Source organism: Mugil cephalus, chromosome 10 (assembly GCF_022458985.1).
Source record: "Mugil cephalus isolate CIBA_MC_2020 chromosome 10, CIBA_Mcephalus_1.1, whole genome shotgun sequence".
NCBI classification, from domain to species: domain Eukaryota; kingdom Metazoa; phylum Chordata; class Actinopteri; order Mugiliformes; family Mugilidae; genus Mugil; species Mugil cephalus.
In genome coordinates, this window is record NC_061779.1 from 23320396 (window position 1) to 23332835 (window position 12440).

The following is a 12440-nucleotide window of genomic DNA, read 5'->3' on the forward strand; positions in this document are numbered from 1 at the left end:
ACAGCGCTTCATGGTAGCGTAAGTGACTGCAAAGAAATCCCTTTGATGGTTCTGTATTTTTCCTCCAGATCCCTCCACAGATTGGGCTGTTGGAAGGTCTCACCTCCCTAGATGTGAGTCGTAACACTAACGTGCGGTCGTTCCCAGATGAGATGGGAAAACTGTGCAGACTCTGGGACCTGCCGCTTGATGGCCTTCAGCTGCAGCTGGACCTCAAACTCATTGGCAGCAAGACCAAAGACATTGTTAGGTCAGAAGCTTTAGAGCGTGCAGCGTTTTATTGCTGTTTGCTCAGCCTCCATTTTGCAGAATAATATGAAAGTTAATGAATGAAGACAAATATGCAGTGTTTGCCCTAATCCTCTGCTCAGGTTCTTGCAGCAGCGTCTGAAGAAGGCGGTGCCGTACTACCGCATGAAGCTGATTGTGGTGGGGAATGCTGGCAGTGGGAAGACGACCCTGATACAGCAGCTGATGAAGATGAAGCGCTCCCAGATGAAGCAGGCTGCGGTTGGCATCGACGTCCGAGACTGGCCCATCAGGGATCCGGACAAGAAGAAAATGGTGCTGAATGTTTGGGACTTTTCAGGTTGGTCAGTCATCTTAAATCTGAATGTACTCATTTACACAGCACTTTAAATGTTTCAACAACATCGTGGTCATGTTACATGTTGGTTCTGCTTGGATGTGTATTAGTTGATAGTAGTATATTATACTTTGTGGAAGATAGACAGTAAAGTAAACTGAACTTGATGATTGTGCAATATGCATGTCTTAAGAGATTTAATACTTTTTGTCAGCACCCAAATCCAAGTTATCTACAACAAGTTGCACAACTGACCTTCATATTCCCCATGATTAAAATACAGCTCTTGTAGCCAGAAGGTCTTGCTTAGATGAGTGGTTTGTTGATGGTGTGTCGGTTTTGAGAAAGCTGCAGTATTTGGTTGTTTATTCACACCTTCTCTAATTTAGTGACCCCCTCTTCCTATTTGCCCCACAGGGGGAGAGGAGTTCAGCGGCTCTCACCCTCACTTCCTGACGTCCAGAGCTCTCTACCTGGTTGTGTACAACCTCAGCAAAGGAGCCAGTGAGGTGGATGCCCTCAAACCCTGGCTCTTCAACATCAAAGTGAGTCACACACCAAAGTTTAAATTATTCATGATGGAGGTCTGGGTCAGAGCTCAGCTGAGACTGCTGCAGGTTGGGACCAGAAAGAGAAAATGACTGTTGATCCTGAACTAGAATCATTTGAAATTAAAATTAATTAAAATTTCAGTTTTTGATAGTCTACTAGGTAGCTGACTTAGAAGGCTCTTTGACATCATCAGGGCAAATTTTTAATATAAAAGCTTTAGGGCTCACTTATGAAAAGATCCATAGTCCATAGTCCATAGTCCATAGTAGTTTTGTACTCAACACTAAGTGGAAAATCATTTTACTTTCACTACAGGCGGTAGCTCCTCTTTCCCCGGTCATTCTGGTGGGAACCCACAAAGATGTAAGCGAGGAGTCACAGGTGCAGGCCTGCCTGATCAAAATCAAAGAGGAGCTTCTGAACCATCAGGACTTCCCTGCCATCAGGGACTATCACATGGTCTCCGTGTGCGAGGACTCGGATGCCTTGTCCATGCTCCGCAAGGCCATCGCGAGCGAGGTCACCAGCTTTAAGGTAAAAGGAAACCAGCATGAAAATTTCACCTCCATGCACTACCTCTCAACTCATTTGCTCTTCCTCTCCCAGATCCAGGGCCAACGTGTGATAGGTCAGCTGGTTCCAGACAGTTATGTGGAGCTGGAGCGCCGGGTTCTCCAGGAGAGGACCAGGGTTCCACCAGAGTTCCCCGTTCTCAGGCACCGTGAGCTGCTGCAGCTTATCCAGGACAGTCAGCTGCAGCTGGAGGAAGCAGAGCTGCCCCACGCGATCCACTTCCTCAGTGAAGTTGGTCAGTTCAGTTTAGGCTGGTTAAAGTTGTCATGTTTTTAATTATTATTAAATAAATGTAAATCAACCTTTACTTTTACCATCACATAACATTTATAGTGTAGCCGAGATTTCCTTAAGGTCTGTAGTGAGACTTAATGTTTTGTTATATTTGTTATATATATATGAATGATTGATTAAGGTTTTATTTCATGCATCTGTGGGTCAACACTGTGTTGTGATTTCATCTTTGTAGGGGTTTTATTGCACTTTGATGATCCTGGACTTCAGCTTCAAGAGCTCTATTTTATCGACCCACAGTGGCTGTGCAACCTCCTCTCCCAGGTAGGTTAGCTTAAACGATTCTCCTTAAACTAAGCAACATTTTGCAACATGTATATGATATAAGTGATCATTTTTGTAGCTGTAACTTTGCATATGACAGTATGTACAAGCTTACATTTCTTTAGAGAATTATTCAAGTTACTCTTGTCAAGAACCAAAGACCTGCTGTACCTGTTCATACTGATTTACATATTTGCTTGAAAGTGATGCATGTTATGTATTTCTGTTGTACAGAAACTGACTTGGAAGAGCTTTGGCTTGAAGGGCAATCCTAAAGGAGTTCTGCAGCGCTCCGCTGTGGAAAAGTTTCTGTTTGATACCAAATGTTTTCCAAAGAGCCACCTGACGCAGTTCCTCAAACTGCTGGAGAAGTTTCAGATCGCTCTTCCCTTCAGCGAGGACCAGCTGCTTGTACCCAGCAGGTGTGTTCATCCTTGTGTGCGTTGTAGAGATTCTGAAGGAAGATGGCTATGAGTAATTGACTGTTTTACACTCTCTAACCACTTATGCCATAATCCACAGTTTGTCCAAATACAGACCAGTAATAGAGCTGCCTCACTGTGAGAACTCAGAGGTGATTGTGCGCCTTTATGAGATGCCCTACTTCCCCATGGACTACTGGTCTCGGCAGATCAGCCGACTACTGGAGGTCTCCTCCTACCTGCTTTGTGGAAGAGGTAAACTGAACGTACACTCACTGCTTCTTTAAAGCGATTTAAAGAAGGAAACCAGTACTTTATTAAATGTATTGCATGCTGTGTGCTATCCAGAAAAAGTGGTTCGACCCAACCAGATCTACTGGAGGAGGGGAGTTTACCTGCACTGGTCCACTGAAGCGTACTGTCTGGTGGAGGCTGCCTCAGAGGAGGAAAATCCCTCCAGCTTTGTCAGGATCACTGTCCCCTCTTCCCGTAAAGGTGCTGTATCTTTTAAACAAATAAGTCTTGCCACAAGAGTAGAAATGTTCCTGTTAGATGTGTTTCCTGTTTATATGAGATAATTGGACATTATACCACAAGTATTTCCGACCAAGCAATCTGATTGGTCAATAAGACATTTAGAACGTGCTCAAATCAGCATTACAGCACGGCTGACTCATCACTAAAAATATCACTCTGCCATCTCCAAACTGTCACGTCCTGAAAATCTGATACGCAAACAAATACGAATAAGTCCACTGGAGGTCAACATCAGTAAAGTAATACATCTGAATTTAAAATTTCAGCTTTCTTTAATAAATATTCTGTTACAAATCTGTTAGACCGCCTTGTTAATACAGGTGTAACTCATTTGTGTGCAGCACGTCGGAGATTAAACGGTTCAGTGAGCGCAGAGAAAATATCTTTACAGGCTAAAGGTGGACTAATATGGACTAAAGAGGAATATTCCGTTAGATAAAAACATGATGTTCATGTTGGAAATTATTCCATCGATCTTTGTTCAATACATTTTGACTTTACAACTCTGTGGAGTTACTGGAAATGTTTGGATCGTGAGCTGTTCCGGTGAGTCCATGATACGGCGCAGGCTCCAAAATAAATGTGAAGCTAGGAGGCCAGTCTGTCCATGGAAAAATATATTGTGTTGTCAATGTTAGTCACTACAAGACTAAACTAACAAAGCAGTTTAGTGTTTATATGTGTGCTATTTATTCAGTTTGGGCAACTCCACGATCTCCATAAACTTTGACGGTACTAGAAAGTTTCTCCGTTGCTAGGTCGTTACTGAGGCTCGGGCTACTTGCTGGAGCAGTTATTGGTCAGACCCCATTTATAATATTGCTTAAATAGATAATTAACATATCATAGACAAGGTGTGTGTAAACCGTACCAGTCCCATGGCCGCGTCAGTCTTTCTGATGATATCGATGATAGTTTTGCTTCCTTTTCACATGTTAACCAGAGTCTCTCTCCTCCCAGGCCAAGTGTTACTGGGTCAAGTGGTGGATCACATCGACTCCCTGCTGGAGGAATGGTTTCCTGGCCTGCTCAATACTGACATCCATGGCAGTGGAGAATCTCTGCTAAAGAAGTGGGCGCTGTACAGCTTCGAGGACGGGCAGGAATGGAGCAAGATCCTGCTGGAAGACCTATTCGCTTGTTTTGACAACGGTACGTACTGTAAATCACTCTACACGTCAACACCTCTGTTGTCGAGACACAATTCAACTGATCCTTTGCTAGTTATTAGAAAATTGTCTAATGGGAGTAGACCCTCTCCACTTCCTCTCCCTGAATGACCACCAGGATAGGGGGCTCTTTGCTTGTGTCATTCAAAAACTATTTGTTAGGAAAGAATACATGGGATAAATAAAGGATTACCTTATCTTATCTTAAACAGTCAAATCTTTTGTTTCTTTCATCCTCCTTGCGTAGCGCCAAGATCCTGAGTGCAAGAGGAAATAATAATAAACAGGTTTATCAAGAAGACTTGTCCACTCCAATGCAAACCAATGCATCATTAGTTTACACTGGTGATGTGGTGTGCAGTACTGCATCTGTGTTTTGCCCGTCCAATGTTCAGGGCAGAACTCTTGTATTTTATTGAAACACATACATGACTGTAGCTGCTTTTATTCACTCATATAACTTGTTTCTATTATCAAACGCAGATTTTCTGCTGGTGAACCCAAAGGATCCACGCTCCACACTTCCCATCTCTCAGATTGCCCCAGACTTGGTACTGACTGACCAGCCTGCAAGTACAATCCTGGACAGTGAAGAGCTGGAGGTAGATATGTCTAAAGAGAACCGTCTCGGTAAGCTGGTTGTAGAAAAATTGTTAGAACAATTAATTTTGCTATCCTATTTTATTTTATTTTTGTTATTACCTGCAAAAACAATGTATTGTGTGCACAGGGGACGGTGGCTTTGGGACTGTTTACCGAGGTGTCTATAAAAATGAAGAAGTAGCAGTGAAGATATTCAACAAGCATGCGTCTGAGCTTTACATCTACAGACTCCTCAGACAGGTATTGTTACTACTATTATTATTATTATTATTATTATTATTATTATTTGCAATCAACGGTGTTTAAGGCATTTGTTTCTTAATGTCATATACTTAATTGCTGTGATTGGACTATCCAGTGGCTCTGTACTTGTTGAAAAGAGCCCCATAATGAAATCTCAATGAGGTGTTGCCACACTCATACTCTCATAAGACTTGAGTCTGGCTGCGCAAGCCTGCATCTTTCCTTCATCGCTTGAAACTTCTCACTGGCTGTTTTGCAGGAATTGACCGTTTTGGGTCATCTCCGTCACCCCAGCCTCGTCGGCCTCCTGGCAGCCGGCTCAGCTCCTCAGGTCCTGGTGATGGAGCTGGCTCTGCGAGGCTCTCTCGATTCCCTTTTTGAGCATGAGAACAGTAGCCTCAACCAAAAGTTGCAGCACAGGATTGCCCTGCAGGTGGCAGATGGACTCAGGTAGAATGTTTGGACTCACTGCAGTATGTCACTTACACAGTATTCATTTCCTCTGTAGTCTGTTTTGTGTAAATTCCAACACAGAAATAGGGATATGACTTTGACATCATTTAATGATGAACATATAAATAAATCTGGTTTAAATATTGGAAATAATGGTTTAACTGCAAACAAGTTTTTACCCACAATACAGTTTTAATAGCAGCTTGTACACTGCTTACTTTAACTTTAACTCACTTCATTTACACAGTGTATTTACCCTCTGATCTACTGAGGTACAGATACATGTACAGTGTGTAGGTGTGTACAGTGGTACATGCATCAGGCAAGATTCATATAGATAAATAGCTCCATTCAGAGACTACAGTCGATTATAAAACTGTAAGGATTGACAAACTGTCCACTAAATGCATACAGCATGGGGGTATGCATGACTAAATCCACTGGAACATTGCTTAATGTGTGTGATCAGGTACCTTCACTCCACCATGATCATCTACCGGGATCTGAAGCCCCACAACGTCCTCCTGTTCAACCTGAAGACCGACTCTGAGATGATCGCTAAAATCACTGACTATGGCATCGCTCAGTACTGCTGCAGCATGGGAGTGAGGAGCTCAGAGGGGACACCAGGTCAGACACCTCCTTAAATCTCATGTATTGTTTTGTACTGTACATACAGCCACCACATGAGTCATTAGACATCTGAGCTGATATTTCAGTTCAGAAAATCTAATGGAAAGGTCCAGATTGACACACTGCATGATGATTGTAAAAGCGTGGTCTGTAAAGGTGTTCTGATTTGTTTGTCTGGCAGGCTTCCGAGCACCAGAGGTTGCCCGAGGTAATGTGACTTACAACCAGCAGGCTGATGTGTTCTCATTTGGCCTGCTCCTCTATGACCTCCTGACCTGTGGCGAGCGCATTTCTGATGGCATGAAGTTCCCCAGTGAGTTTGATGAAATCGCAGTGCAGGGGAAACTGCCAGGTAAATGCAACCATTCACCTGGAAATCTTTAACATTTCAGACACTGTGTCACATTTTTAAAGCTCCTGTGAAAATCCTTCAATTCAGAAGTGTTTTGTATTTGATGCGTCTTGAACTAAAGTTATCCAGACCAGTATCTGGACTAACATTTCCCCCAAATATCTTTTTATAGGTATCCCTAATATAGTTTGTAATTTGGGAGAGAGACAGTGTCGCTAAACAATGCAGCACTAAATAAAATAGTACTAAACTAGCTGTTTCATGGGAATTCTGTATTTTGAAGTTGCCTGACACTTTTCTCCCCCTGTACTGTCAACACAATACACTGACTAATAATGGAGGAGGAAGTGATACTTTTAGGAGAGATGAGATGAAATCAATATATATACGTTGGTTATAATAACATATTCATATTTATACATGAGACAACAAAAAAGATTTTATTGTTCTGACATCTTAATTAATGTGTGATTTATAGTGGTTGTTGTCACACTTGGCTCCCAAGTGGTCACTTGATTTTATGACAGCAATGTACTGTATAACAGCTTGATAGGTAAAAGAACGAACAGATACACAAACTCTGTCCTTCAAACCAGATCCAAGACAAAACATTGACAGTTGAATTTGTTAGAGTGAGTTTGATGACGTTGGGTATGTTGAATTTGTGAGACCCAAATGCAACATACAGTCAAGAACGGCGGTCAGGTCAATTTAATGAGAGCTAATAAAAAGGAGAACAGAAGGTGCACCGTCTCCCAAAGCATCCAATTAAAGGTGTAATAATCCAGGGGGTAAAGCAAAAAACAAGGCACACACAACCTGGGAACTTAGGCAGGAACAATTGGACAATATGCAAGTAACTCGACAAACACACGATAAGGGATTATTTTTAAAATACAACTGGAAACACAAGGCCATTTATCCATGTCAAGTATGGGAACAATAGACATAGACGAGACCCACAATAGTTACTCTATAACTGGAACAGCAATTAACTTGAAACCAAATCCACAGAAATCACCTCCTGAAGCATCCTTGATAAAAACAGCTGGGTGTTTGGGCTGAACTTAGATCAGTACTTGGGCAGCGAGTGATAAGGTTCCAGACAAAAACATACATCAATAAACTCTGAAGAAACCCATACTGACAGGATACAGGGATCACAACCTTTTTCAAAATAAAACGGGAAAACACTGTGAATTACACACACAAAGCCATAAATACAGACATTGTGACATTGAGAAGACTATTGCTGTTCGTAGTATGTCCTTTTAAATGTTTTTTTTTCTGCTTTTCCTCATGTATTCATTGAAACATTTCACACTTCAAACAACATCTACATACATTTTCACTGTTTCATGAACAGATCCGGTGGAACACTACGGTTGTTCACCGTGGCCAGGTTTTCAGGCCCTGATGAAGGACTGTCTGAGGGAAAACCCACAGGACCGACCCACTTCTGCTCAGGTAAGTCTGAACCTTTTCCTCTGTGAAAATAAAACCATCATCAGCTATACAAAGACTATTGCATGACAGAGAGAACGTGATTTTGGAATCGGTCCAGTTCACGTAGCAGGCGACTAAGAAGCAGCTTGACCTTGTGTTTGTGATGTGCGCAGGTGTTCGATCGGCTGAATTCAGGTGAAATGCTGTGTCTAATGCGGGAAATCGTAGTTTCTCGGCTGTTCAACGCCGAGTGCTTCACAGTGAGCTCAGGCAGCAAAGCTGGGCCCTCGTCAGACCACAGGGCCTGGCTTGGTGGGGGCAGCAGCACCGAGAAGCTGGGTTCCATCACAGAAGTGGACCTGGACACCAACGCTGTCAAAACACAGGTACAGACACACGGACAGACCACAGGACTAATATTGTGACACTTCATAGTTCCCGTTCAAGTGCCGATTCTTTCTCTTTTAACAGGAGGTCGACACCAGTCCTGTCCTGTGCCTTGTGACGGTCCAAATCCCAGACGAGGCCTGTGACTGGCTTGTAGCGGGCACCCAGTCTGGCTCCCTGGTGGTCATCAGCACGCGGGACACATCCACCTGGCACTACCTGCAGGCTGTCACCGATTCTGTCACCTCACTGTACTTCCATGCGCACCCCCAACCAACGTGAGCATGTGTTACGGCACGCTGAAAACCACATGTGCTCCTGTAGAGAAGTGGAGGGGGTTGTGCAGTCTTTTATCTCAAGTGTCCTCATGAGGATAATCACACAAGCAAGAAGTTCAACAGACCCAGTCCTATGCAATTTTGATAGAAGTCAGTTTAACGATTTGATTTAGGCAACAGTTACAAATCCAGGTTGTGTGGATATTTTATACTGTAAGTGAAATATGGTACTCAACTTTCAGGAGTCTTGCTTCAATCTCCCCAGGCGACATGGCCTGGCACTGGCAGGAACTACTTTCAACCACAGTCACAGTGTGATAATTGTTAATGTTTATCCAAGGACCTTCTCAGATGGTTAAAAGGAAGTTTGAGTTGCACCAAATACCTCATATACCACTACGTATATTACAGAGTGGGCTACAGAGCAGGATAGTTTGCTGACTTTATAATCAAGTCTTGATTTTTTGGGGCTTTTTCATTTCAGACACAGAAAGAATTATTTGCTGGTTGGAACAGCAGATGGAATTCTCAGTGTTTACGAGGACTCTGTGCTCAAGGTAAATGCACACCAGGTCGTTTTCACGTTATACGTCTTGTTTCCATAAGTTTAGCACTGTAGCAGTTAGAACCTTATTTTCCTCTCCTTCTCTTTCCAGCAGGGGAACGGGCAGCCAGTTAAAACTCTAACCGTGGGTAACGTCAACACTCCCGTCATGTGTCTGGGGCAGTCGGTGCATTCGCTGGACAGCAAATCTGTGTGGGCTGGCTGCGGGTCCAAGATCCTCTCCTTCACCATCGACTACAGCGTCTGCAAGACCATCGACACAAGGCCAAACCTCATCTTCCCGTGAGTCTGCGTCATGTGTGAAAGTGCCAGAGGGTGGTTGGTTGAAGTTAAAATTGTGAAATTATTCTCAATACAAAGGGCTCTGTGCTTTTAGATATAATTGGTAAATTCCAGCCTGTAGAGTGTTGTTTCACATGTGTGTGTGTTTTTGTGTGTGTGTCCTCCAGGCAGCAGCGGTCACTGGGCAGTGAGGTGTGCGTGTCTCGTTTGGTTGTGGATAAATACGTGTACCTGAGCAAAGCCGGGGCATCCACTGTCGAGGTTTGGGACAAGAGGAGTGAGAGGATGGTGGACTCCATCGACTGTGCTCAGATTATTAGGTACACACCCACACAACGCCTACTGGGATACACAAATTATTCAGCAGTTGCTGAATTGTTTCCTACAGAAGCCCTAAGGGGACATAGGGGGAATAAAATAAAATAAAAAAAAAAACGTATTTCAAGCACGAGCTGCCTTTAGGGGCTGCACGAGATGAAAAATGTATCCGCGTGGGACTAGTTTCACCTAGGATGTCCTGTGATTCAGATATTACCCCTACGTCTGTTTCATGTGGCGCATTCGCACGGCGTGATCTCTGCTGCTTTCTGCCTCACTACACTGTGTGTCAGAGGGCAGTTTACACATTTGACAGCTTCAGTTACTTTGTAAATTATATGGATGATATAAAATATATTTTTGATACTATTTATCCCCGGAAAGAAATTACCAACAACCTGTCAGTATGTAAATGATTTAATGATTTCATCCGTGTAAATGGGTGAGTGGGGAGTAATATCTGAATCACAGGACGTGCCAGGTGAAACTAGTGTGGTGCAAACCCCTCTAGAGGCAGCTCGCGTACGAGATGGTTTCTCCTGAGCACAATATACCCTTTTTATTATTTTTTATCCCCATGTCTCCTTAGGGGTTCCGTAGTTTCCTAAAGATGATGGCTTTTTTTAGAGACAACAGAAAATGGAATCTCTTTAATAAATGTTATGTTTTCTATGAGTAAAAAAGTTGCAGTATTATTATTCAAATAAATAGTTTCCCTGTCTCTCTCACAGTTTCTCGCTCGTGATTAAAAGTAGTACAGTAGACAAGAACTGATTTTTGACTTTTAATATTCCTATTAATTGGAACATTAAAATAATGAATGTTGTAACTGTTATGAACATGAGCGAGCCTGAAACCCATTTAGTTTTAGTGTTTATGTGTTTGCCTCATCATTATCTACTGTACTGCTACAGATACACAGACACAGACTGAAGAGATGCTTTAACTTGATGAGTTTGTTTCTAACTTGATGTGAGCCTATAATTGTAATGCAGGCACAACACATGCCCCACACACCCAGAATACATATGTAGGCCATTTATATATAGAGCGTGTGGCTGAACTTAAAAAAGCTCTGTGAGTGAGAAAGATAACACCATGAACAGAAAATAACAGCACAACACTTGAGACTTTTAGACACACTGACACCTTAATTGGCACAAAGGAAGAAAATAAGCAATAGAGATATTCTCTCTTCACGTAGTTGTCTTTCAGCTGTCGGTGTCTGATAGGATGTCACAATCAGGCAGAATCAAATCAAATCAGCTGTATTTGCCACACATACACAGTTTGTTGTTCATTTTTTTAACGTGACAGTTGCATACTAACGTGTCCCCTCTCTGTAGGCATGAATCGTCCAGCAGAGGCAGGCAGGGCAGTGAAGCCGGGCTGCCCACCGATGCGTCTCCCCACTGGGTCACGGTGAAGGCCCTGCTGGTGCAGAGCACTGCAACTCTCTGGATCGGCACTAGGGGGGGCCACCTGCTGCTGCTGGAGCTCTCCAAACACCAGACCCTGCACGTCATGAACCCCCGCTGTGACTCCATCCGCTGCATGGCCTCCGCATTCATACGTGGGTCCTCAACTCGTTTGACTTTTATCTTTATTTGGTGCCACCACGCTGCTGGATTAGTAGGTCATTAGTGCTTCACGTGGTGTCTGATTGAGACGCGACACGTGTAAACCCACATTTATGTGACCTCATTCTCACACCACAGGTCCACCTTACGCAGTGAATGATGTCACTGATTTTGGAGGACCTTGTTGCCTAAATTTGCATATTAAAAATGAAATGATTTGTGACATTAAGCCAGTTTTTCTTGTGGTTTTCTGGAGACTAACTTTATCTGAGCTTGGAGTTTGCTTGTAACATTGTACACATGAGGTGAGGGTGAGAACAGATAAAAACAAAAAATTATAGAACAGCTGGTTTTTGGTTTGTTGTGGGTTCATGGTTTCTTAGGGTTTGTGTGCAGAAACAACCCAGCATGCACCTTTAGACTATCTCTGTCTTTTTCTCTCTTTGTGTTTAAATGCTACATGTGTGCCACGAACAGAAACTCTTAACTGGAAGAACGTGGTGCTGGTTTTGGGCCGAAGACTCTCACAAGACAAAAACAGAGATGGTGAGTCCGACGGGTCATTTTTGAGTTTGTCCCACACTTAATGAAAGCAGCTGTCGTGCTGCGCTGTGTGACTTTCTCTGCATTAGTCCCAAGTGTTTGTTTGTCTCGGCTCTCAGACAAGGAGTCCGTGCTGATGGTGTGGAACAGCATGCTGCCCGTGGAGGTCAAGGACCTGAAGAAGCACTGCGAGAAGAGGGAGCGGATCGCGGCCAAAATGAGAGAGCAGCTCCATCACAACTGAGCCCACAAGGTTTGTACGTTTTTGTGATATTCCCTCTTTAACAAGTCGTTCTCTTGAAACCTCTCCTTGTATATGTGACGGCCAGATGTTGGAGTTGCCCATGTCTTGCGTGAAGT

General features: G+C 43.3%; 1 protein-coding gene across 2 annotated transcripts in view; it reads left to right on the top strand.

The window, feature by feature from the left end:
- Window positions 1–12440, top strand: part of lrrk2 (leucine-rich repeat kinase 2) — a 32879-nt gene that overhangs the window by 17889 nt on the left and 2550 nt on the right. For both annotated transcript variants that reach the window (XM_047597414.1, XM_047597415.1), the window contains exons 28-51: window positions 69–250; window positions 372–589; window positions 1004–1131; window positions 1454–1672; window positions 1745–1946; window positions 2181–2269; window positions 2504–2691; window positions 2792–2946; window positions 3040–3186; window positions 4189–4380; window positions 4881–5027; window positions 5128–5240; window positions 5503–5693; window positions 6166–6326; window positions 6511–6681; window positions 8048–8148; window positions 8301–8513; window positions 8599–8792; window positions 9277–9349; window positions 9449–9639; window positions 9807–9959; window positions 11304–11530; window positions 12015–12083; window positions 12200–12333. In XM_047597414.1, the coding sequence (XP_047453370.1) occupies window positions 69–250; window positions 372–589; window positions 1004–1131; window positions 1454–1672; window positions 1745–1946; window positions 2181–2269; window positions 2504–2691; window positions 2792–2946; window positions 3040–3186; window positions 4189–4380; window positions 4881–5027; window positions 5128–5240; window positions 5503–5693; window positions 6166–6326; window positions 6511–6681; window positions 8048–8148; window positions 8301–8513; window positions 8599–8792; window positions 9277–9349; window positions 9449–9639; window positions 9807–9959; window positions 11304–11530; window positions 12015–12083; window positions 12200–12324 (3849 nt within the window). In that variant the 3' untranslated portion in view covers window positions 12325–12333. The remainder of the gene's footprint in view (window positions 1–68; window positions 251–371; window positions 590–1003; window positions 1132–1453; window positions 1673–1744; window positions 1947–2180; window positions 2270–2503; window positions 2692–2791; window positions 2947–3039; window positions 3187–4188; window positions 4381–4880; window positions 5028–5127; window positions 5241–5502; window positions 5694–6165; window positions 6327–6510; window positions 6682–8047; window positions 8149–8300; window positions 8514–8598; window positions 8793–9276; window positions 9350–9448; window positions 9640–9806; window positions 9960–11303; window positions 11531–12014; window positions 12084–12199; window positions 12334–12440) is intronic.